Consider the following 23,102-nt stretch of genomic DNA (forward strand, 5'->3'; position numbering starts at 1 on the left):
ACCATGCCCCTAGAACAGGGTAAGGGGTGCAACGTGCCACTAGAACAGTGTAAGGGGTGCACCGTGCCACTAGAACAGGGTAATGGGTGCACCATGCCACTAGAACAGGGTAAGGGGCGCACCATGCCACTAGAACAGGGTAAGGGGTGCACCATGCCACTAGAACAGGGTAAGGGGTGCACTAAGCCACTAAAACAGGGTAAGGAGTGCACCATGCCACTAGAACAGGGTAAGGGGTGCACCATGCCACTAGAGCAGGGTAAGGGGGGGCACCATGCCACTAGAACAGGGTAAGGGGCGCACCATGCCCCTAGAACAGGGTAAGGGGTGCACCATGCCCCTAGAACAGGGTAAGGTGCGCACTGTGCCACTAGAGCAGGGTAAGGGGCGCACCATGCCACTAGAGCAGGGTAAGGAGTGCACCATGCCACTAGAGCAGGGTAAGGGGCGCACCATGCCCTTAGAACAGGGTAAGGGGTGCACCATGCCCCTAGAACAGGGTAAGGTGCGCACCGTGCCACTAGAGCAGGGTAAGGGGCGCACCATGCCCCTAGAACAGGGTAAGGGGTGCACCATGCCACTAGAGCAGGGTAAGGGGTGCACCATGCCACTAGAACAGGGTAAGGGGTGCACCGTGCCACTAGAACAGGGTAAGGGATGCACCATGTCACTAGAACAGGGTAAAGGGTGCCCCATGCCACTAGAACAGGGTAAGGGGTGCACCATGCCACTAGAACAGGGTAAGGGGTGCCCCATGCCACTAGAACAGGGTAAGGGGTGCACCATGCCACTAGAACAGGGTAAGGGGTGCACCATGCCACTAGAACAGGGTAAGGGGTGCACTAAGCCACTAGAACAGGGTAAGAGGTGCACCATGCCACTAGAACAGTGTAAGGGGTGCACCATGCCACTAGAGCAGGGTAAGGGGTGCACCATGCCACTAGAGCAGGGTAAGGGGCGCACCATGCCACTAGAACAGGGTAAGGAGTGCACCATGCCACTAGAGCAGGGTAAGGAGTGCACCATGCCACTAGAGCAGGGTAAGGGGCGCACCATGCCCTTAGAACAGGGTAAGGGGTGCACCATGCCCCTAGAACAGGGTAAGGTGCGCACCGTGCCACTAGAGCAGGGTAAGGGGTGCACCATGCCACTAGAACAGGGTAAGGGGTGCACCATGCCACTAGAACAGGGTAAGGGGTGCACTAAGCCACTAGAACAGGGTAAGAGGTGCACCATGCCACTAGAACAGTGTAAGGGGTGCACCATGCCACTAGAGCAGGGTAAGGGGTGCACCATGCCACTAGAACAGGGTAAGGAGTGCACCATGCCACTAGAACAGGGTAAGAGGTGCACCATGCCACTAGAACAGTGTAAGGGGTGCACCATGCCACTAGAGCAGGGTAAGGGGCGCACCATGCCACTAGAACAGGGTAAGGAGTGCACCATGCCACTAGAGCAGGGTAAGGGGTGCACCATGCCACTAGAGTAGGGTAAGGGGCGCACCATGCCACTAGAACAGGGTAAGGGGTGCACCATGCCACTAGAACAGGGTAATGGGTGCACCATGCCACTAGAACAGGGTAATGGGTGCACCATGCCACTAGAACAGGGTAAGGAGTGCACCATGCCACTAGAGCAGGGTAAGGGGTGCACCATGCCACTAGAGTAGGGTAAGGGGCGCACCATGCCACTAGAACAGGGTAAGGGGTGCACCATGCCACTAGAACAGGGTAAGGGGTGCACCATGCCACTAGAACAGGGTAATGGGTGCACCATGCCACTAGAACAGGGTAAGGGGTGCACCATGCCACTAGAACAGGGTAAGGAGTGCACCATGCCACTAGAGCAGGGTAAGGGATGCACCATGCCACTAGAACAGGGTAAGGGGTGCACCGTGCCACTAGAACAGGGTAAGGGGTGCATCATGCCACTAGAACAGGGTAAGGAGTGCACCATGCCTCTAGAGCAGGGTAAGGGATGCACCATGCCACTAGAACAGGGTAAGGGGTGCACCGTGCCACTGGAGTAGGGTAAGGGGTGCACCATGCCACTAGAGCAGGGTAAGGGGTGCACCATGCCACTAGAGCAGGGTAAGGGGTGCACTATGCCACTAGAGCAGGGTAAGGGGTGCACTATGCCACTAGAGCAGGGTAAGGGGCGCACCATGCCACTTGAGCAGGGTAAGGGGGGCATTATGCCCCTAGAACAGGGTAAGGGGTTCACCGTGCCACTAGAGCAGGGTAAGGGGTGCACCATGCCACTAGAGCAGGGTAAGGGGCGCACCATGCCACTTGAGCAGGGTAAGGGGGGTACAATGCTCCTAGAACAGGGTAAGGGGCGCACCATGCCCCTAGAACAGGATTTTACAAAAGATCCAAAGTTCATCAACATAAAACCTTCATTTTGCCCAAAATGGGATGCTGATATTTAGAGAATATTAATGACTGTAGCACAAAGAGAGATGATCAGTAAATGTTCTTGCAGGTGACAACAGTCACAATCAGTAGGGCATGGACCGGCCGTCGCTGGGAATGACGTCAGCACATCTGCAGCCACAGGACATCACTAGTCTCTTACACTGCTCTGGTGTGATTTTGGTCCACTCTTCTTCCAGTCTCTTCCACAGTTCTTTCACTGTTGTTGGGTTTTTGGCCATAACTTTATCACCAAGGATTTTCCAGAGGTTTTCTATTGGGTTTAGATCGGACTCTGGGCTGTGGCCATTTCATTGTTTCCAGAAGCTGCTTTCCCCGTTTTGCTGTGTGACTGGGGGAATTGTCCTGCATAAAAATTGCTGGCTGATTGAGTGATGAACACAAGTAAGGAACCACGTGTTGTTGGAGAAGGTTCTGATCCACACTTGTATTCACTCTGCCATGTAGCTGTATGAGAGGTCCAACTCTGGCTGCAGAAAATATTCCCCAAACCTTGACCCTTCCTCCACCGCCTGTCACTGATTTCTTAACACACTTTGGGTTCAGTCTTTATCCAGTTTGTCGACTAACATAATGTTTCCCATCAGACTCAAATAAATTAACCTTGCTTTAATCCCTAAAATGACACTTCTCTGTCCACACAAAATGCTCCTCACCAAAAGTGAGTCTAGACTTGTGATTCTTTCTGTTAACGAAGTGATCACTGCGAAGTGGGCTTTCAGTCCAAATGCTCTTACACGTCGTGACACTGTATGACAAGACAGATCCTTACCCTGTTCAGTGCTGATCCGGGGAGCAATTCCAGCTGCAGTGTGGAAATGGTTACCAATGGAGATTCTCTGCATTATCCTGTCATCTCTTGCATTTGTCTTTTATGGGCGCCCAGCCTTCTTGGGGGGGGACTTGAAAGAGTTTGTGATGTTGTAAAGATGCAGTATTCTCAAAATCACAGACTTGGAATGACCAACTTCTCTTGCTATAGCTGATAGGGTCACCCCTTTGGCCTCCATCTGGACAACCTGCTGCCGGAGGGTTTCAGTCACTTTGGAACGGCAAAGTTAGTGCAAACTGGAAAGTTAGGCTGCCAGTTACATAGAGTTTAGCAGATAATTAAGGAAATTAGCACCAGGCGCCAGATTAACACCAATAACTTGCAGGGATCTGAAAGTGTTCTCTAATTTTGATTTGTGTCTTTTTCATTTATCTCATTTACATTTTAATTATTTGCATTACAATAAATTAAATTTATGGAATTAGCTTAAAATATTGCAAGTTTCCTCATGTTAGGATCTAATCACATAGGTTGACACAATGACCTTAACAATTGTGTGATGTTCAATAATTTTGATCTCCACTGTATATCCCAGGATGGGGGACATATATACCAGGATGAAGAACATATATGCCAGGATTTGAGACATATATACCAGGATGGGCACCATATATACTGGGATGGAGGCCATATATACCAGGATGGACACATACAGTATATACCAAGATGGAGGCCATATATACCAGGATGGACCCAGGGTGAGGACATATATACCAGGATAAGATGAGGGTGAAGACATATACCAGGATTGGGGACATAACATTAAATTTATAGTACTGATAAATCAAAGGTGCTGAACATGAGGATTTATCAAGATGGGCCCAGAATGGGGGTCAGATATACCGGGATGGGGGTCATATATACCAGGATGGGCCCAGAGTGAGGACATATATACGAGGATTTGGGACATATATACCAGGATAGGGACTTATTATCATTATATTTATAGCACTGTTAAATCCATGGTGCTGCACAAGAGGATATATCAGGATTGGCCCAGAATTGGGGTCATATATCGGGATGGGGGTCATATATACTAGGATGGGCCCAGAGTGAGGACATATATACGAGGATTTGGGACATATATACCAGGATAGGGACTTATTATCATTATATTTATAGCACTGTTAAATCCATGGTGCTGCACAAGAGGATATATCAGGATTGGCCCAGAATTGGGGTCATATATCGGGATGGGGGTCATATATACTAGGATGGGCCCAGAGTGAGGACATATATACCAGGATTTGGGACATATATACCAGGATAGGGACTTATTATCATTATATTTATAGCACTGTTAAATCCATGGTGCTGCACATGAGGATATATCAGGATTGGCCCAGAAATGGGGTCATATATTGGGATGGGGGACATATATACCAGGATGGACCCAGGATGGGGGGCATTAGTACAAGATGAAAGTATTACTACATAATGGAAGGGGGGATAAAATATAAAAATATATCATTAAAGGATTTAGAGTGCTACAAAGTCCCATACATCTGACTAACATGCCGGGGGGGCGGTCGGTAGGCCCAAATCTTGCACCGATGCCCACCAGACTCTAGTTACGCCACTGCTGTAGGGTACACTGCACACTCTAGATCTGTCTGTGAAGTCTCCAGACATACATTTGTTCTCAATGACATGACCCTGGCTGTTTGTGTCTCCTGCACACACCTCACACGTTGTGCATCACGTTGTGGGATGTGATTAGTGTAAACATCCTCGGCATCCGGCAGAGACACGATGTGTTCACTCATAACAGTCTTATTGTGGACTTGATTCTACTGTTTACTACACAGACATTTCCTGACCCCACAGTGTCACGCACCTGAGGGGCAAATTCCGGGAAGTGCTCCACTAGAACACATTTCTTGCGGTGCCGGACAGCAGCTACAAGAATCCACAAACTCTCTATATGTTCCGCTCTTCTACATGACTGCCAGCCTGCCTGCTGGGGGGCGCTATACCCTCCTTCAGGGACCACCCGCCATCTCTCCCCCTTCACATATAGGTAGACCACGCACCTTCACATTATCCAGCACCACCAGTGGCCCGTTAACACCAGATACCGTCCGGTAGCCTGGGAAAAAAAAACAAAAAAACAATCAAAAATCATTCTAAATAATGATTCCATAAAATAGATCATTCAAGTGCAAGAAAATCCCATTTACTTTAGTGGGAATTAATCACATCATTATTTTAAAATATTTCTTTCATTATTTATTGACATTTGTAATAATTAAATTGATTACAAGATTTGGGGTTTTTTTTTGGTTTTTTTTTCTTAATTCTTCTTTTCTTCTTTCTCGTTTATTTTCTTCTTTTCTTTCTCCTTTTTTATTCTTTTCATGTTTCTCAGTGGTACCTCCTTTTTTTCTTTCTCAGTTGTTTCTCCTTTTCTTCTTTTGATTGTTTCTCCTTTTCTTCTTTTGATTGTTTCTCCTTTTCTTCTTTCTCAGTTGCTCCTCCTTTTCTTCTTTCTCGGTTGTTTCTCCTTTTCTTCTTTCTCATTTGTTTCTTCTTTTCTTCTTTTGATTGTTTCTCCTTTTCTTCTTTCTCGGTTTTTCCTTCTTTTCTTCTTTCTCAGTTGTTCCTTCTTTTCTTCTTTCTCAGTTGCTCCTCTTGTTCTTCTTTCTCGGTTGTTTCTCCTTTTATTCTTTCTCAGTTGTTTCTCCTTTTCTTCTTTCTTGGTTGTTTCTTCTTTTCTTCTTTTGATTGTTTCTCCTTTTCTTCTTTCTCAGTTGCTCCTCTTGTTCTTCTTTCTCGGTTGTTTCTCCTTTTCTTCTTTCTGGTTGTTTCTCCTTTTCTTCTTTCTTGGTTGTTCCTTCTTTTCTTCTTTCTCCGTTTTTTCTCCTTTTCTTCCTTCTCGGTTGTTTCTCCTTTTCTTCTTATCGGTTGTTCTTTCTTTTCTTCTTTCTCAGTTGTTCCTTCTTTTCTTCTTTCTCAGTTGTTCCTCCTTTTCTACTTTCTCAGTTGTTCCTTCTTTTCTTCTTTCTCAGTTGTTCCTTCTTTTCTTCTTTCTCAGTTGTTCCTCCTTTTCTTCTTTCTTGGTTGTTCCTTCTTTTCTTCTTTCTCAGTTGTTCCTTCTTTTCTTCTTTCTCAGTTGTTCCTCCTTTTCTTCTTTCTCAGTTGTTCCTCCTTTTCTTCTTTCTCAGTTGTTCCTTTTTTTCTTTTTTCTCAGTTGTTCCTTCTTTTCTTCTTTCTCAGTTGTTCCTTCTTTTCTTCTTTCTCGGTTGTTCCTTCTTTTCTTCTTTCTCAGTTGTTCCTCCTTTTCTTCTTTCTCAGTTGTTCCTTCTTTTCTTTTTTCTCAGTTGTTCCTTCTTTTCTTCTTTCTCAGTTGTTCCTTCTTTTCTTCTTTCTCGGTTGTTCCTTCTTTTCTTCTTTCTCAGTTGTTCCTTCTTTTCTTTTTTCTCAGTTGTTCCTTCTTTTCTTCTTTCTCAGTTGTTCCTTCTTTTTTCTCAGTTCTTTCTTTTCTTCTTTCTTGGTTGTTCCTCCTTTGCTTCTTTCTCAGTTGTTTCTCCTTTTCTTCTTTTTTGATTGTTTCTCCTTTTCTTCTTTCTCAGTTGTTCCTTCTTTTCTTCTTATCGGTTGTTCCTTCTTTTCTTCTTTCTCAGTTGTTCCTTCTTTTCTTCTTTCTCGGTTGTTCCTTCTTTTCTTCTTTCTCAGTTGTTCCTTCTTTTCTTCTTTCTCAGTTGTTCCTTCTTTTCTTTTTTCTCAGTTGTTCCTTCTTTTCTTCTTTCTCGGTTCTTCCTTCTTTTCTTCTTTCTCAGTTGTTCCTCCTTTTCTTCTTTCTCAGTTGTTCCTTCTTTTCTTCTTTCTCAGTTGTTCCTTCTTTTCTTCTTTCTCGGTTGTTCCTTCTTTTCTTCTTTCTCAGTTGTTCCTCCTTTTCTTCTTTCTCGGTTGTTCCTCCTTTTCTTCTTTCTCAGTTGTTCCTTCTTTTCTTTTTTCTCAGTTGTTCCTTCTTTTCTTCTTTCTCAGTTGTTCCTCCTTTTCTTCTTTCTCAGTTGTTCCTTCTTTTCTTCTTTCTCAGTCGTTCCTCCTTTTCTTCTTTCTCAGTTGTTCCTTCTTTTCTTCTTTCTCGGTTGTTCCTTCTTTTCTTCTTTCTCAGTTGTTCCTCCTTTTCTTCTTTCTCAGTTGTTCCTTCTTTTCTTTTTTCTCAGTTGTTCCTTCTTTTCTTCTTTCTCAGTTGTTCCTTCTTTTCTTCTTTCTCGGTTGTTCCTTCTTTTCTTCTTTCTCAGTTGTTCCTTCTTTTCTTCTTTCTCAGTTGTTCCTTCTTTTCTTTTTTCTCAGTTGTTCCTTCTTTTCTTCTTTCTCAGTTGTTCCTTCTTTTTTCTCAGTTCTTTCTTTTCTTCTTTCTTGGTTGTTCCTCCTTTGCTTCTTTCTCAGTTGTTTCTCCTTTTCTTCTTTTTTGATTGTTTCTCCTTTTCTTCTTTCTCAGTTGTTCCTTCTTTTCTTCTTATCGGTTGTTCCTTCTTTTCTTCTTTCTCAGTTGTTCCTTCTTTTCTTCTTTCTCGGTTGTTCCTTCTTTTCTTCTTTCTCAGTTGTTCCTTCTTTTCTTCTTTCTCAGTTGTTCCTTCTTTTCTTCTTTCTCGGTTGTTCCTTCTTTTCTTCTTTCTCAGTTGTTCCTTTTTTTCTTCTTTCTCGGTTGTTCCTCCTTTTCTTCTTTCTCGGTCGTTTCTCCTTCACGTTGATCGCCTCGTTGTGTGGAGAAAATGTAATTTCTTACCATATAATGCAATACCGTAATGATAATAGAAAAAACACACAATTTTACGACAGAAAACACAAAATTCCCAGACAATTGCAGGAATATAAAGCGGCGTGAATACGAGCCACTGATGATCAGGTCGGGTAATATAAAAACCAACAAAACAAAACCACAAATGGTCTTTATTCCTCGGAGACACGCAGTGTGTGGGTGGGTGGGCTGTGGGTGGGCCGTGTGTTTTAAGGAAGGTAAAGTAAAAAGCTGTTCTAGCGATTGCCAATTCTGTAAAGAAAAAAAAGTCTTTCAACCTGACCCCGATGCGCACACCCACCCAAATTTCACAGCTCCTGTCACATATAATCACCATTAGCCGAGAGAATAATGTCCCATTAACGCCCGTCTGGTGGAACAGAGAAGACCCTCAGAGAGGAGACAAAGGGGGCACCGGCCCATTGGACCCGGCCATCGACTAATGGTGGAGGTGCTGGACAAATGGTGGAAGGAGGATGGCACAGGGATGGATGGAAGGATAGAGGGATAGATAGATAGATAGATAGATAGATAGATAGATAGATAGATAATGTATAGATAGATAGATAGATAGATAGAGGGATAAATAGATAGATAATGTATAGATAGATAGATATATGGATAGATAAATAGATATATAATAGATAGACAGATAGAGGGATAGATAGATAGATAGAAGGATGGATAAATAGATAATAGATAGTAGATAGATAATAGATATATAGATAATAGATAGATAAGAGATAATACATAGATAGAAGGATAGATAGATAGAAGAATAGATAGATAGTTAGAGGGATAGATAGATAATAGAGGGATAGATAGAGGGATAGATAATAGATAGGTAATAGATAGATAGATAATAGATAGATAGATAGATAGATAGAGGGATAGATAGATAATGCATAGATAGATAAATAGATAATACATAAATAAATAGATATATAATAGATAGATAATAGATAATAGATAGATAGATAATGGATAGATAGATAGATAGATAGATAATAGATAAATAGATAGAGAGATAGATGGATGGATAGAAGGATGGATAGAAGGATAGATAGATAGATAGATAGATAGAGGGATAGATAGATAGATGGATGGATGGATAGAAGGATGGATAGAAGGATAGATAGATAGAGGGATAGATAGATAGATAGAAGGATCGAGAGATAGATAGATAGAAGGATAGATAGGTAGATGGATGGATGGATTGTGCTCTGTCCTATTAACCCTTTATTTCCGGGCTCGTTAGTGTGGCCTCGGATCTTTCCGCTGATGATGTAGGATGTGATTATAATTAGTAATCCTGACACTTATTAGAGAATATCTTGTAGGAAGTTTCGGCGGCTCCTGGGGCCGGTGGCCGTTCCGTTCGCTCCTTTGCCCTTTGCTCTGGACCCTTTGTGCAATGTGTCAGTCTGGGCCTATCTGCGCCCGGCAGCCTCTGTGAAAAGCCCTGCAGGGAATCTCATGCTATGCCACTAATTAAGCCTGGAGCGCAGGGTTCCCATACACACCTGCACAGTCATGTGAGCGAGGAGAAGAAAGACCTATAGAAAGGCCAGACCTGACCAAGCGTGAAGACTGAGACAAATGGTGGGGTGGTTCGGAGGGCTGGGGGGGGGGGGGGCACAATGAGGCCTCATGAAGACAGACACAACGCTGATACTTCATTCGGCTTTTCACTCGCAGGAAAAGATTAATTTGCAAGTGTCGATGCTTCCTTTGTTGCGGCCCATTTGTGTGGCCTTTGTTTCGGACTTTTCTCGGACGACACTTTTTTATGGTTCTAATGGCATCACCTACATGTGCCAAAAATATGTCTGCGGCAGCGGGGTCTAAAAGCTGCGACACGTCCCCTGTGCCCAAATGATGAGGCTTCGACCAGAATGAGCCCAGACCATGTCCCAGTTCTCAGGAAGAGTAGGGAATCTTACCGCGGCCAGTCCTGCCACATACAGAAGGCCCAATATCAATAAACCCCAGGAATAAAAAATTTACTTTGGGGAAACCCCTACAAACTTATAGGTGAAATGTTAAAAAAGAGTCATGAAGACATTTTCATAGATCTCTAGAGGAATCGGATCCAGAACCCAAAGTGACCCAGACATCAGACCCTACAATTCATTCAGAACCTTAACCCCTAAATCAGTAAGATCCCCACACCCTAAAGTAAATTCGGACACCCGAGCAGACCCCTGAATTATGACATCAGACTGTTGAACCCAAACAAGTTCACTAAAATAACTCAGGCCTTAGACCAGAACCCTCAATTGTATCAGATCAGACCTTTCTAGTCATTCACACCCCAGTCCAGACCTCTAAAATAAATCAGGCACTAGACCAGACGCTTCAAATAATTTAGACCCCCATATCACACTGATAAATTAATTCCTATTAAAGCCCAGGCCCCTAAATTATATAAGACCATAGACCAAATCTATTGAGACCACAGACTAGCCCCTTTTTTTAAGTCAGATATCCAAAATAAATTCTCATGCAAACTAGACCTCTTAAATTATTAGGATCTCAAACAAGACCGCTACATTGATTATTTAAGACCCATAGCAGATCCTTGAATTCATTTGACCCTATATCGGACTCATGAATGATTTAAGATGCCAGACCAGGGCCATAATTTTAGGTAAAGGCTGCAGGCCCTGGAAAGCCTCCTCCTAACTTAACTTAGAACCCAAAATAAATTTACACCACAGACTGAACATCCTAAATAAAGAATGGGGCAAGAATGAGGCCATAACGAGGCCATAATGGGACCATAACAAGGACAGAAGTAGGCCAGAACGAGACCAGAACATGGTCAGAACAAGGCTATAATAAGGCCAGTGGGAGGCCAGAATGAGGCCAGATGAGGCCAGAATGTAGCCATAACAAGACCATAATAAGGCCAAAACGAGGCCTGAACGTGAGCAGAACGAGGCCAGAACGAAACAAGAACATGGCCAGAACAAGGCCAGAATGAGGCCAGAACGGGGTCGGAATGAGGACAGAACGAGGCCAGAATGTGGCGATAGCAAAGCCAGAATGTGGCCATAACAAGTCCATAACAAGGCCAAAACGAGGCCATAACGTGGGCAGAACAAGGCCAGAAAAAGACCAGAACATAGCCAGAGCAGGGCCATAATAAGGCCAGATTGAGGCCAGAACGGGGCCAGAATGAGACCAGAACGAGACCAGAATGTGGACATAACAATGACATAACGAGGACAGGACGGGGTCAAAATGAGACAGAACAAGGCCATAATGAGAATTCTGGCCAGAATTGGTCCAGAATTGGGCCAGAACGAGACCATAAAGGGGTCAGGACATGGAAAGAATGAGGCAAGTATGAGGCCAGAACATGGCCAGAATGGGGCCAGAATAAGGCCAAAATGAGATCATAACGAGACCAGAACAGAGCAAGAACAAAGCCAGAACAGGCCAAAATGAGGGAAAGACGTGGCAAGAAGAGAGAAAGAATGAGGCCAGAACAAGGCCAGAACAGGGCCAGAACAAGGCCAAAATTAGACCAAAATGGGGCCAGAACAGGGTCAGAATGAGGCCAGAATTGGGCCTGAATGGGATTATAGGAACAAGGCCAGAACGAGGCCAGAATTGGATCAGTACGAGACAGGAACAGAGCAAGAACGAGGCCAGAATGAGGCTAAAACCTGGCTAGAAGGGGCCAGAATGAGACCAAAATGAAAATGGGGCCAGAACAAGACCAGAACAGGGTCAGAACGAAACCAAAATGGGCCAAGAATGGGGCCATAACAAGAACAAAATTGGGTCAGAACAGGGCCAGAACGCGGCCAGAATTAGGCAAGACTGGGGCCAGGACGAGACCAGAATGAGGTCAGGAAGTAGTCAGAATGAGGCTGGAATGAGGTCAGAACTGGGCCAGAATGGGGTAAGAATGAGGCCAAAACAAGGCCAGAAAAAGGCCGGAACTGAGACAGAATGAGGCCAGAGTGAGACCAGAATTGGGTCAGGACATGGTCAGAATGAGGCTGGAATAGGGCCAGAACTGGGCTAGATGAGGTAAGAACGAGGCCAAAACAAGGCCAGAACAGGGTCAGAATGAGCCCCGAACGGGATCAGAACGAGACCCGAACAGAATAAGAATGAGGCCAGAACAGACCAGACTGAGGTCAGAATGAGGTTAGAATTGGGCCAGAACAAGGCAAGAATGGAGTCAGAACAGGGCCAGAACGAGGCCAGAATTAGGCCAGAAGAGGACCAGCACAAGAACAGAATGAGGTCAGGCTGTGGTCATAATGAGGCTGGAATAAGGCCAGAACAAGGTCAGAATGAGGCACTCATAGAGATACATTGAGTTGTGAGCTCAGCTGACAGGTCACAAATCACCAAGATCAATGGAGCAGTGGCGGGGCAATAACAAAAAACAAACGATGGAGTAGCGCTTCAAAAGAATTTAGACCCCAGGTCACACCCTATATTAAATTCCCACCCCAGAATTAATTCAGTCCCCAGACCAGACCCCTAATTAATTCAGACCTGATATAAAATCCTAAATTTACGAAGACTCCAGAACTCATTTAGCCCCCAGGTCAGACCCCTGCACTAACTACACTATACAGAAATAATTCAGACCCCGGACTGGACCCATCAGATAAATTTATATTTCAGACCCTCGAAAGTCCTGTACACTAGACCTGTAATAAAAACCGACCCCGGATACAACCCCAAATTAAATGCAGACCCTCAGATTAAACCCCTAAATGCAGGGTGCAGACCAGGTCAGCCTAAATAATGCAAACCGCTAAATTACTCAGACCTAAAAATAGAGGAAACAAACAATACTGAATCCCCTTCCTCGTTTCTGACTCTGATTTACGGTCCCAGGTTGCACCCAGGTGCTGCCGCCGGCCGGTCAGGACGATGCCCTGATGTCAGACACCGGGGACTGCCGGGCGCATCCTCGAGTGCAAAATGATCTGATGAGCACAACACAGGCCAACTTTGCAATGAAGGGATTGGAGATGCACATGCTCGACCTTCGCTCCATTCCTTGCGAATGGAACCGATGGGAATGGCGCTGTGCTCCACTGTCTCTGGTAGTTCCATAGTCAATGAACAGAGCAGAGGTCGAGCATCTCTGATCCCTTCAATATAAGTCTCTACTGAGCTCAGTTTTGAGGAATGGTGGGCATCGCAGAGGTTGGACACCAGGGTTTTCTTTGGATTCTAGATTAAATAGTAACATTCTGACTATTTGCAGCCACCACTAGAGGGAGCAGCATGTATATATAGGGGATATTTATTGTGTCTGTCTATAATACAGGGTACAGTGCATTGCCCATATGCATATATAACCATATGGACAGCGGGTAGCGGCACACACACCCTGTATACAGGTCAGCACATGGTGATGACTGCACAACACTGCGGTGCCAAAATAGCTGAAGAAGCGCAGGCCAAGCCATCAGCCGCTCCGCTCTCGCTCCAGCTGGAGATTCTTTTCTGGGGAAGAGACAAAAGCCATACTGGGGACTTGCTGCCAAATCACGGAGCTGCCAGGCCAAGAAAATGAGCCAAGTGGGAGTGGGAGACGCGTCAAAGGCAGCAATTCGGGAAGGTGCCAGAAAGCAATGACTTTGATGTAGAAGGAAATCAGAGGCGAGGGGCCGCTCCACCGTGGACGTCCGCCAGGCAGCCAATTTTATCTCTGAGTGCGGAGTACTATGGGTACTGTCAGCTCCATGCTAGAAGGATTCACACTCTACAATGACTGTAGTAATGGGCTCAGGAATATTGCAAGGCTAGAATGCTGACATCCTCTGTGCTGCTCCACAATCACTATCATCCTTCTAAACTCCGAATGCTCGAAACGAATTGCCTTCAAGACAAGTCAGTGCATAACTGGAGCAGTGCCAGTGGGGGCATAGGAAATACATGACTGGTATATAAAGGGGGTCTCTGGGACTTAAGGTCATATACGTTGGATCAGTGGGTGTCCAACCTCAAGTGACTGAAGTGCCAGGCACACGTGCCACTCCACTGAGCGGTGCCTTTCCTGGTACTATGTCACGTTGGCCATGGTTGGACTTTGCCCCCTGGATGCAATGGACCCGTAGATTGAGTGATGTCCCCACCTGCCTCTTTTGCTTTTCTCTCATCTTCCCATGTACCCTTTGTATCTTCCCATCCCCCCATGTCATCCAGTTGCCATACTTTCCCTGCCCGGTGTCCTGCAGATCTCATCCAGGAGGAGGTGCCGTGAGCATGGAATGTAGCTGTGACCGCATGGCTGTACCGAGGAGCCCACTCTGAGCCTGGAGAGAGCAGCACACCTAGTGGGGTGTCTGAGGCCTTCAGAGACTCGTACAAGAAGAACTTGGCACTGAAAGTTGTGTTCATGGGGTAGAAGAGAGCCCTGACTGGGCAGCAGTTCACCTTTAATTAGTTGCATGAGGTCCATTGGATCCCAAATGAGTTTGTTTTCACCATATTTCCACAAGTATAGATGGTAGATAACTTTCAGCTTCCTAGCTCGAGTGCCCCACCTTCCTCAGGGCATCGCAAGATGCGCCATCGACGACATACACCACATTGAGGTGCTTCAGGTCCGATGGACGTGCATAACTGGATCTATGAAAACTAGTGACCACCATAAGGTGTATGGTCACCCTGGCGGGAGGTACATTGAGCCAGGTAGATCATTGTAGAAGGTACCCTGTTATGATTCAGGGACTGAGGAGGATCAAAAAATGCAGAATCTCAAATAGTAACAGAGTGGCTGTAACCTTAACGGATTGCAGACCTAATTCTGACACAAAACTAGAAATAGCCATGTGGCGTGCCTACGATGACCTGAACGCCTCGACAAAGCCGGAGAACTAAATAATCTCACAGATAGAAATATAAGAAAGGTAATCTGTCTCGGAGTAGTCCCCAAAGATAGATAGATAGCCCCCCACATGTAAAGTTTACGGTGATATAGAAAAACACAATACAAAGCCAGAAAAGACAAATTTCAGCAAAGGTGAGGCCCAAACTGTCTTTCTAGAAAAGGATAGGAAGGAGCACTGTCTACAGCCGTAAAAACACTAATATATACCAGCACTTCTGATATGGAAAAATCCTGAGGTCACACAACCTCTCCCCCACTATACCAGCACTCAGATGTTACTGGGATCCAAAAACACTAATACAGATGAGGGACTGAATTAATACCAAGCATGACAAACACAATACCTCGCAGAATCATGGAGCTAAGTATACAGACACTCCCAGCAGGGAACGATCCCATTCCACCACGAACTCCACACAGACAAAATAGGAATCAAGCCTTAGTATTAAAGCAGAAAAAACAACAAGAAAGTGGAAAGCAAACAGCAGAGGTACAAAGACCACTTATCTGAGAGAAGTTCAGGTAGTGAGCAGGGCTGGTTACAGAATGTCCTTAACACATAGGAGACCATTGAGCATCGGCAAGTAACAAGAGAAAACCTTCTCAGTTATATAGTCCAATCTGACCCTGATTGCCAGTACTCCACAGGTGTGTGGCTTCCATTCCACAAATCAACTGCACCTCCAGCACTGACCACAAGAGGGAGCATCAAACTGGAAAACGTATTTGTGCCGCCCCGCGCTCGGCAGCCGAGCTGCTCGGCTCCGGCCCTTCAGTGGGTGGCTCGAGGGTCTCCGGACCCGGGGGTCCTGCGGTCACTTCGATCAAAAGGGGGCTGGCGGTTTGGGGACGTAGGTGTATGGCCGGAGCCGTGTTAAGTTTGTGACGCCACCCACGGGATGTGGTTAAGGTGGACACCACCGCTGCAGTTACGGGGCATCCGGGGGAGATGTTGCGCAGCAAGTTGTTAACCCCTCCGTGGGTAGGGATGGTGGCCCCGGGACCCGTTGGGGGATGTTTGGGCGGTGTAGGGAGATGGGCGGCCGGAGGGCACTGATGTACCCACTATTAGTAAACACACGAGTCTTTGGTAAACCAAGGTGATGGTGGTCGGTGCCCGCAGCCAGCTGCAGTCTGGTCCCCCACCCGGTTGGTGGTCTCCGTCTTTCTCCCTCACCTGTTGTGTGATGGTGGACTACCTGCGCTTGCAATTTCTGGAGTCCGCTCCCGGCTTGTGGTTGCCTGAGGAGGCCTACTCCTGCAGACGCTGGCCCGTGGGATATCTCTGCCGTGGCGGTGGCTTTCTATCCCCCTCGTTGGGCTGTTGCCTTCAGTCAGGACTTCGGGTGGGACAGGACCTATAGTCCTGGCCGCAATCAGTTAATTAGCTAGCCCCCAGTAGCTTCTGGACCTAGCTTCAGGGTCTGAGTAACCCCCTTTGTGCTCCGGTTTCCGAGTCGGTTCCCCGGGTCGGTACTGGCGGGCCACTACCCTGTCCCGGTCTGCCTCGGTTCCACCGAGCCATCTTCCCGGCTCTTGCAGGCGGAGACTGCCGTCTGCCTCCTAGCCAGCAGTACCAGGGTTCCCACCCTGGCACCGATTCAGTTTGGGTCTGCACACAGCTCCAGCCCTCACACCTCTAAACTTGACCTCTAGACTAGAACTTTCAGGACTAGACTGACTGAACTTTCACAGTGAACTGTTACTTTCCCACCCCGGGCTGTCTGAACTCCTCGGTGGGCGTCTTCCAACTGCCTGGTTCCGCCCCCTGGTGTGTCTATCAAGCACTGAGGGGGGTGACTAGGGTTTTATATGTTTGGCTGCTATCACCTTGTTAGGGGACTGGTGTAGTGCGGGGCCCTATCTGTGACTACCTGGCTGGCCAGGGCGTCACATATTCACAACAGTAACCCAAATAAGCAAAGACATAGTGAAGGTAGGGCAAGGAAGCGTTTGGCCCAGTTGCTATAGTGATTGAGGATCAAATTTCTCTCCCCAAACTGACTGCAATATGAGGTAACACCGGTAATAAAGTGTGTGTCCAGTTAGAGCTAGGGTTAGGATTAAGGTTAGGTCTTGGATTGCTTTAGGATTAGATTTAGGACTACTGTTAGGGTTAGGGCGGCTTTGCACACTACGACATTGCACGTGCGATGTCGGTGGGGTCAAATTGAAAGTGACGCACATCCGGTGTCGCTGTCGACATCGTAGTGTGTAAATCCTAGATGATACGATTAACGAGCGCAAAAGCGTCGTAATCGTATCATCGGTGTATTCTCCGACATTTCTATAATGCCGCTGCAGCGACAGGTACGATGTAGTTCCTCGTTCCTGCGGCAGCGCACATCGCTGTGTATGAAGTCGCAGGAGCGAGGAACATCACCTTACCTGCTGCCGGTGGCTATACGGAAGGAAGGTGGGCGGGATGTTTACATCCTGCTCATCTCCGCCCATCCGCCGCTATTGGCCGCCTGCCGTGTGATGTCGCTATGACGCCACACGACCCGCCCCCTTAGGAAGGAGGCGGTTCGCCGGCCAGAGCGACGGTTGCAGGGCAGGTGAGTGCATGTGAAGCTGCCGTAGCGATAATGTTCGCTACGCCAGCTATCACAAGATATCGTACCTGCGACGGGGGCGGGGACTATCGAGTGCGACATTGCAGCATCGGCTTGCGATTTCGCAACGTGCAAAGCCCTCCTTAGGGTTAGGGATTGGTGTAAAGTTAAAGTTAGGGCTAGGGTTGAATTAAGGTTAGGGCTTGGATTGCTTTAGGATTAGGTTTAGGACTAGTGTTAGCATTAGGGATTGATTTAGGGTTAAAGTCAGGACTAGGGTTAAGATGAAGATTAGGTCTTGGATTCCTTTAGGATTAGGTTTAGAACTAGTGATATGGGTACTTTACACGCTGTGACATCGCTAGCGATTGCTAGCGCTATCGAGCGCGATAGTCCCCGCCCCCGTCGTTCGTGCGACATTTGGTGCTCGCTGCTGTAACGAACATTATAGCTATGGCAGCGTCACACACACATACCTTGTCAGCGACGTTGCTGTGACCGCCGAACAATCCCTCCCTCAAGGAGGAGGTGCGTTCGACATCATAGCGACGTCACTGCGGCCGGCCAATAGAAGCGCAGGGGCGGAGATAAGCAGCCGGAACATGCCGCCCATCTCCTTCATGCCTCATTGCCGGTGGACGCAGGTAAGGAGGTGTTCGTCGTTCCTGCGGTGTCACACACAGCGATGTGTGACGCTGCAGAAATGACGAACAACATTGTACCTGCAGCAGCAACGATATTAAGGAAAGGAGCGACGTGTCAACGATCACCGTTTTTGAACGATTTTGCAATTGTTGATCGTCGCTCCTAGGGTTTACACGCTGCGATGTCGCTACTGGCGCCGGATGTGCGTCACTAACGACGTGATCCCGACGATATATCGGTAGCGATGTCGCAACGTGTAAAGCACCCTTTAGAGTTAGGGATTGGTTTAGGGTTAAAGTTAGACCTAGAGTTAGTATTAAGATTAGGGCTTGGATTGCGTTAGGATTAATTTTAGGACTAGTATTTGGGGTACTTTACACGTTGTGACTTTGCTAGCTTCGGCTAGCGATGTCAAGCATGATAGTACCCGCCCCCATCGCACGGCCGATATGTGATGATCGCTGCCGTAGCGAACATTATCACTACGGCAGCATCACATGCACATACCTGGTCGGCGACGTCGCGGTGACCGCCGAACAATCCCTCCTTCAAGGGGGAGGTGCGTTCGACGTCACCGCGACGTCACTAAGCGGCCGGCCAATAGAAGCGAAGGGGCGGAGATGTGCGGGACATAACATCCCGCCCACCTTCTCCCTTCCACATTGCTGGTGGTGGCAGGTAAGGAGATGTTTGTCGTTCCTGCGGCTTCACACACAGTGATGTGTGGTGCTGCTGGAGCGACAAACAACATCGTACCTGCAGCAGGAGCGACATTATGAAAATGAACGACGTGACACAGATCACCGATTTTTGACTGTTTTGTGCTCGTTCATCGTCGCTCCTAGGATTTACACATTGCGATGTCTCTACCGGCGCCGGATGTGCGTCACTAACGATGTGACCCCGACGATATATCAGTAGCGATGTCGCAACGTGTAAAGCACCCCTAAAGCGGGCTTTACATGAGACGAGCTATCGTGCGATGCATCGTCGGGGTCACGGTTTTCGTGACGCACATCCGGCATCGTACACGACGCCGTCTCGTGTAACACCTCCTAGCGACGCAGTATCGCTCACAAATCGTGAGTCGTGTACTCGTTGTTAGGTTTCTTAAAATTGTTTAATTAAAATGGCGGCGGTTGTTCATCGTTTCCGTGGCATCACACGTTGCTCCGTGTGACAGCACGGGAATGATGAACACAGCATACCTGCGTCCCGCGGCACCCAATGGCTTAATGGAAGGAAGGAGGTGGGTGAGATGTTTACATCCCGCTCATCTCCGCCCCTCCGCTTCTATTGGCTGGCTGCCGTGTGACGTCGCTGTGACGCCGAATGTCCCTCCCACTCCAGGAAGTGGACGTTCGTCGCCCACAGCGAGGTCGTCCGGAAGATAAGTGCATGTGACAGGGGTTTGTCACAAACCACCGGGGGGGTCACTCAGAAATCCCCCGCGCTGGCTACCAGTACGTCACAATCGGGGGGTAACAAGTGGGGGTCACCCCTACTTTATACCTCCCGACCGACAGACAGAGCACGTGACGCGCTCTCTAGCGCCCCTCTTATAGTCAGGCCAATTATGGAATTGCCCGACAATAAGCAAGGAGGCCGCTATACTACTTATGCCGATTATTGAAGGGTCCCCGGTGAGAGTAAGGTATATATTCCCCCGACCTCCGCGGGCGGAATATATAATATCTTCCCGAATCTCACTGGCCTCCCCACAATAATCCTTGGCACAACTCGCTGCCACCAACCGATTTACGGTAACTATTAGCCGAACACACAGACGTGGGATTCAAGATCGAGATAACAGAACAGCCCAAGATTAATTATATAATTTAATCGCCTAAAGCACACTAGAAACTACAATATATACAATAGGGAATCTACAGAATATACATATGTCAGAGTACAGTTACAGATAAAGCATGGTTTACAAACAGATATGCAATTCAATCAGTTACCTTGTGTGTCTGGCCACAGGGGGGCGCTGTAGACCAGGTTTCTAGGATTCTTCCTCACAGGTCTTTCCCAACCAGGCCCCCGAGCAGAAGAACGCTGGAAAATGGCCGAAGTAGGGTTATCAACCTGGCCAAATCCAGGTCCCCTCCTACCTTAGTGACCTCACAGGGAAGCACTGCCACTCCCCCTGCATGGATCAGAATTATCCAGCAAAGGGGATATTGGCCATAACTTTGCCTGGGAGCGTCGTAGACGGACGCCAATGCTCTCATTGTGACAGTTATGAATTTAGCTACAGAACGAGGGGACTCATGACCTGTCTGCCAGTTCCCCATTGGCTGATATCACGCCTGGGGTATTTCCCAAGCTCCCCCTTCCATAAAAAAGGTGTGCCAGCATCGTCCGCCTGCGCAAACACCATTTTTATGGTTGCCATATTTATCGGAGATATGGCTTGCGAGATATGAACCATTTTTTACTGGAGTCGTTCTGTCTGCTAGTTCCATAGCCTTGCTAATGAGATACAACTCTTGTTACAGGGTGACGGCAGGGAGTCATCCTGTGTCCTTTGTCCTAAAGCCACCTAATTTCCATATCACAGGACATGGCCATGGAGTTTGTTGCTAAACCAGTTGTGTGAAGGAAAGGGGGGGGGGGGGGTGACACCAGGAGAGGGCTTCCTGACATACTTGAATATCATGATTTATCGTCATATCTCCGGATTTACCTCACACCTCCCCCCTTTTGAGGGCGCTAGGGGGCAGCACACTCCGGTGTTCCCCCGTGCGCCCGTCCGCGACCTCTCCTTGTCGGGACAGCCCGTCTGCGTTACCGTGGTCACGGCCCCTTTTGTGGCGAATGGTGAAGTTGTATTGCTGGAGCGCAAGGCTCCATCGCAACAATCGCCCATTCGTCCCAGAGACGGTGTGCAACCAGCTGAGGGGATTGTGGTCCGTCTCCACGATGAAGTGGCGCCCGTATAGATAGGGTTGCAGACGCTGCAGGGCCCACACTATGGCCAGGCACTCCTTCTCCATCGTGGAATAGGCAACTTCCCTTGGTAACAGCTTCCTGCTCAGGTACAAGACTGGGTGCTCTTGGCTCGCAGAGTCCACCTGGCTGAGCACCGCACCGAGGCCGAAGTCACTGGCGTCGGTCTGTACTACAAACGGCCGCGTGAAGTCGGCTGCCTGTAGCACGGGCGGGCTGGACAGGGCGTCCTTTAGGGCCCGGACGGCTGTCTCGCAGTCCATTGTCCAATCGACTGCAGAGGGCAGCTTCTTCTTGGTGAGGTCCGTCAAGGGCTTTGCCAGGCTACTATAGCATGGAACAAACCTCCTATAGTACCCAGCGGTCCCCAAGAAGGACATCACCTGCTTCTTGGTCCTGGGGGTAGGCCAGGATGCGATGGCCTCCACTTTCTCAGGCTCGGGCTTCAGTGTTCTCCCACCTACCCGGTGACCGAGGTACTGGACCTCGCTCATGGCCAGCTGACACTTTCCCGGCTTGATGGTCAAACCTGCCCGGTGGATCCGCCTGAGCACCTGTGCTAGATGCTCTAGGTGGTCCTCCCAGGTGGGACTGAAGACGGCAATGTCATCCAGGTACGCGGCCGCGTACCCTTCAAGTCCCTTGAGCAGGGTGTTGACCATCTGCTGGAAAGTGGCAGGGGCATTCCTCATCCCGAATGGCATCACCGTGGACTCGTACAGTCCAAATGGGGTAATAAAGGCAGAGCGTTCCCTGGCCTTGTGAGTCAGGGGGATCTGCCAATATCCCCGGCTCAGATCCATGATGGTCAGGTACTGAGCCCCGGCCAACTGATCGAGCAGGTCATCGATGCGTGGCATTGGGTACGCATCGGCGACCGTGACCGCATTGAGCCCCCTGTAGTCCACGCAGAACCGAGTGGTTCGGTCCTTCTTAGGGACGAGGACTACAGGCGAGGCCCAAGCGCTGTTGGATGCCTGGATCACCCCCAGCTCCAGCATCTCGTCAATCTCCTGGCGCATGTGTTGCTGCACCTCCAGGGAGACCCGATATGCTGAACGCCGGATCGGGGGATGATCCCCAGTGTCCACGTGATGGACAGCCAAGTCAGTCCTTCCGGGCTGGTTGGTAAACAACCCCCGGAAGGGGTGTAGGGTGGCCCACAGCTGGGACCGTTGGTCCTCCAAGAGCTGGTGGCCAACCTCCACATCCTCAATGGATCCGCCTGCCCTAACCTGGGCTAGCATATCCAAGAGGGTTTCCGCTTCTCCCTCCTCGGGCAGGTTGCACACGGGGAGCGCACATGCCTCCCGCTCATGATGTGCCTTCATCATGTTCACATGGAAGGGCTTCCGCCTTCCACGGGCAGGGTCCAGGGTGACCAGGTACGTCACAGGGTTGAGCTGCTGGTACACGAGGTATGGGCCTTCCCAGGCTGCCTGAAGCTTGTCCTGTGGTACGGGGACCAGTACCCACACCTCTTGACCCACTTGGTAGGTCCTCTCACAAGCGTTCTGGTCGTACCAACGCTTCTGATCGGCCTGGGCTTGAGCCATATTGTCGTGTACCAGTTGCGTCAAGGCCTGCATTTTGTCCCGGAAGCGCATGACATACTCGATAACCGACACTCCAGGGGTGGCCAAATCCCCTTCCCAAGCCTCTTTCACCAGAGCCAGGGGGCCCCGCACACGTCGCCCGTACAGGAGCTCAAACGGTGAGAATCCTGTTGAGGCCTGTGGAACCTCCCGGTAAGCAAATAACAGGTGTGGGAGATACCGCTCCCAGTCACGCCCATGGGAGTCGACCAACATCTTAAGCATCTGCTTTAAGGTGCCATTGAACCGCTCGCACAGGCCATTAGTCTGTGGATGGTACGGGCTGGCCACCAGATGTCGCACCTGGACTTGCTTACAGAGGGTCTCCATCAGCTGGGACATGAATTGGGTCCCCCGGTCGGTGAGCATTTCCTGGGGAAAACCCACTCGGGAGAAAATCTCCAGCAATGCGGTGGCCACCTTGTCAGCCCGAATGGACGACAAGGCCACTGCTTCTGGGTACC

General features: G+C 48.4%; 1 protein-coding gene across 1 annotated transcript in view; it reads right to left on the reverse strand.

Moving 5' to 3' along the window:
• ATP6V1B1 (ATPase H+ transporting V1 subunit B1) overlaps positions 1-23,102 on the reverse strand; it is a 143,625-nt gene that overhangs the window by 77,437 nt on the left and 43,086 nt on the right. The window contains exon 2 of the mRNA XM_075332515.1: positions 5,301-5,356. Coding sequence (XP_075188630.1) covers positions 5,301-5,356 — 56 coding nt within the window. The remainder of the gene's footprint in view (positions 1-5,300; positions 5,357-23,102) is intronic.

This window comes from Anomaloglossus baeobatrachus, chromosome 1 (genome assembly GCF_048569485.1).
Source record: "Anomaloglossus baeobatrachus isolate aAnoBae1 chromosome 1, aAnoBae1.hap1, whole genome shotgun sequence".
Classification (NCBI taxonomy): domain Eukaryota; kingdom Metazoa; phylum Chordata; class Amphibia; order Anura; family Aromobatidae; genus Anomaloglossus; species Anomaloglossus baeobatrachus.